Source organism: Apium graveolens, chromosome 2, assembly GCF_009905375.1.
Source record: "Apium graveolens cultivar Ventura chromosome 2, ASM990537v1, whole genome shotgun sequence".
Taxonomy (NCBI): Eukaryota; Viridiplantae; Streptophyta; class Magnoliopsida; order Apiales; family Apiaceae; genus Apium; species Apium graveolens.
In genome coordinates, this window is record NC_133648.1 from 49,549,278 (window position 1) to 49,551,001 (window position 1,724).

At 32.5% G+C, this 1,724-nt stretch overlaps 1 protein-coding gene across 1 annotated transcript; it reads right to left on the reverse strand.

Moving 5' to 3' along the window:
* Positions 1-855: 855 nt before the first annotated feature.
* Positions 856-1,524, reverse strand: LOC141689333 (zinc finger BED domain-containing protein RICESLEEPER 2-like). Its single transcript, XM_074493601.1, has one exon. It carries the CDS (start codon positions 1,522-1,524, stop codon positions 856-858), a length of 669 nt encoding a protein of 222 aa, XP_074349702.1.
* Positions 1,525-1,724: the final 200 nt, after the last annotated feature.

Here is a 1,724-nt window from a genome sequence, read left to right on the forward strand (position 1 = left end):
ATCAAAAAGAGTTTTGAATACAGTGAGAAATAATTATCCGATTCTTTAATAAATTTCTGTTTCAGCAATTATGATTTTAAAATGTTCTGTGCTATTGCAGATGTCGGTTTAATATCAAAAAGACCATATATATGTTATAATGAACTTGCTGAGCATTTTTTTGCTAATACTTGCCTGTTTTGAAATTTAACCTCAGTGAGGATTAACTTGCGCTGTTTAGCTGCGTGATTCGAGGAAGCAAAGAAGAAGCTTTTGAAAGGTGGTTGGTCCAGGGTTTGTGGACTAGTGTAACTTTTATTATGTAAAATTGTGTATATTATATTATATTATAATTGTGTTATTATAGTTGGTCCTAGTATACTTATTTTCGAAGTTATACTAGTTTGGTAGATTCACCTTCTTTTATATAGTGAGTGGCAAAACTGAATTTTGGCAGGGCCATTTTAAATCTAGGATCCATAACTGCACCAATAGACATCACCAATAGACATCACCAGATTACTCAATCCCCAATATTTTTCAAATTTTTCTTTCATTGCTTCATCCATCTCACTAATATAGTCATTTTTGTCACACACCTTTTCATCAATGACTTGTTTAACTCTTCTAATCTCTAAGAGGAATAAATTAGATGTTGAATACTCACTCCCTGAAACAACTTTGGTAGCTTCATTGAAATAAACTAATACCTTGCACACATTTTCCACTCTTTCCCAATATTCTATATCTGGTATGTAATCTTGAAATCTTGCATCCCAATTTGCAAACCTAGGGAAAACTTGTCTAACACCAAGAGCAGAATCTAACATACTATATGTTGAATTCCAACGAGTTGGGACATCCAAAATTAATTTTCTATGTGTAATTTCTATAAATTTCTATAAATTGCAACTTTAATTGCTTAGTAATTTCTGTAAATTTCAGTTCACGTGCCTCAGATGCAGCTACATATTTAATGTCATCTCGGATACTATCAATTATTGGCTGTATTGTTTCAAGTCCATATCGAACACATAAATTTAATATATGCGCACAACAACGCACATGAAAAATATTGCCACCGAGGCGCAACGGCTTCCTAATGCTAAAAGACTCTTTTAAATTTTTTATTTCCTCATCATTAGCCTTTTCATTATCTACAGTGATTGTTCCAGTTTTATCTTCTATTCCCCACTGACCAAAACATGAAAATAGCACCTCAGCAAGAACATGACCGCTATGTGGAGGTGGCACATTAACAAAATTAAAAATTCTTGAATTTAACTTCCACTCCTCATCTATCCAATGTCCAGTAACAACCATATAACCAATTTTCTGATTTGAAGTCCAACAATCTGTTGTAAAGTTAACTCTATTGGCAGGACTGAATTTTTCCTTCAATTTTTGTTTCTCAATCTCATAAGTGGTTTTACAATCATTTTTTAGTGTCCCTCTAGTTATCTTTTTGCAAAATGGGTTAGTTGTTTTTATTACTTCATTAAACATAAATTGTTCAACATGCATAAAGGGAAGTTCACATACCATAATATAGTGCAAAATTTTCTCCCTCATCAATGCATGATAATACTTAAATGTCGAAATATTTGCTTCATGATTGTTGCCCCTTGCAAATTGAAGTAATGTCTGTCGATCTTGTCATTGTTTTGCCAAGCACTTTTCAACATGTCTCTTAAAAGATAATGTAGATTTGCTCTCACTCACCTTAAGTTTCTTTGCACAAAATT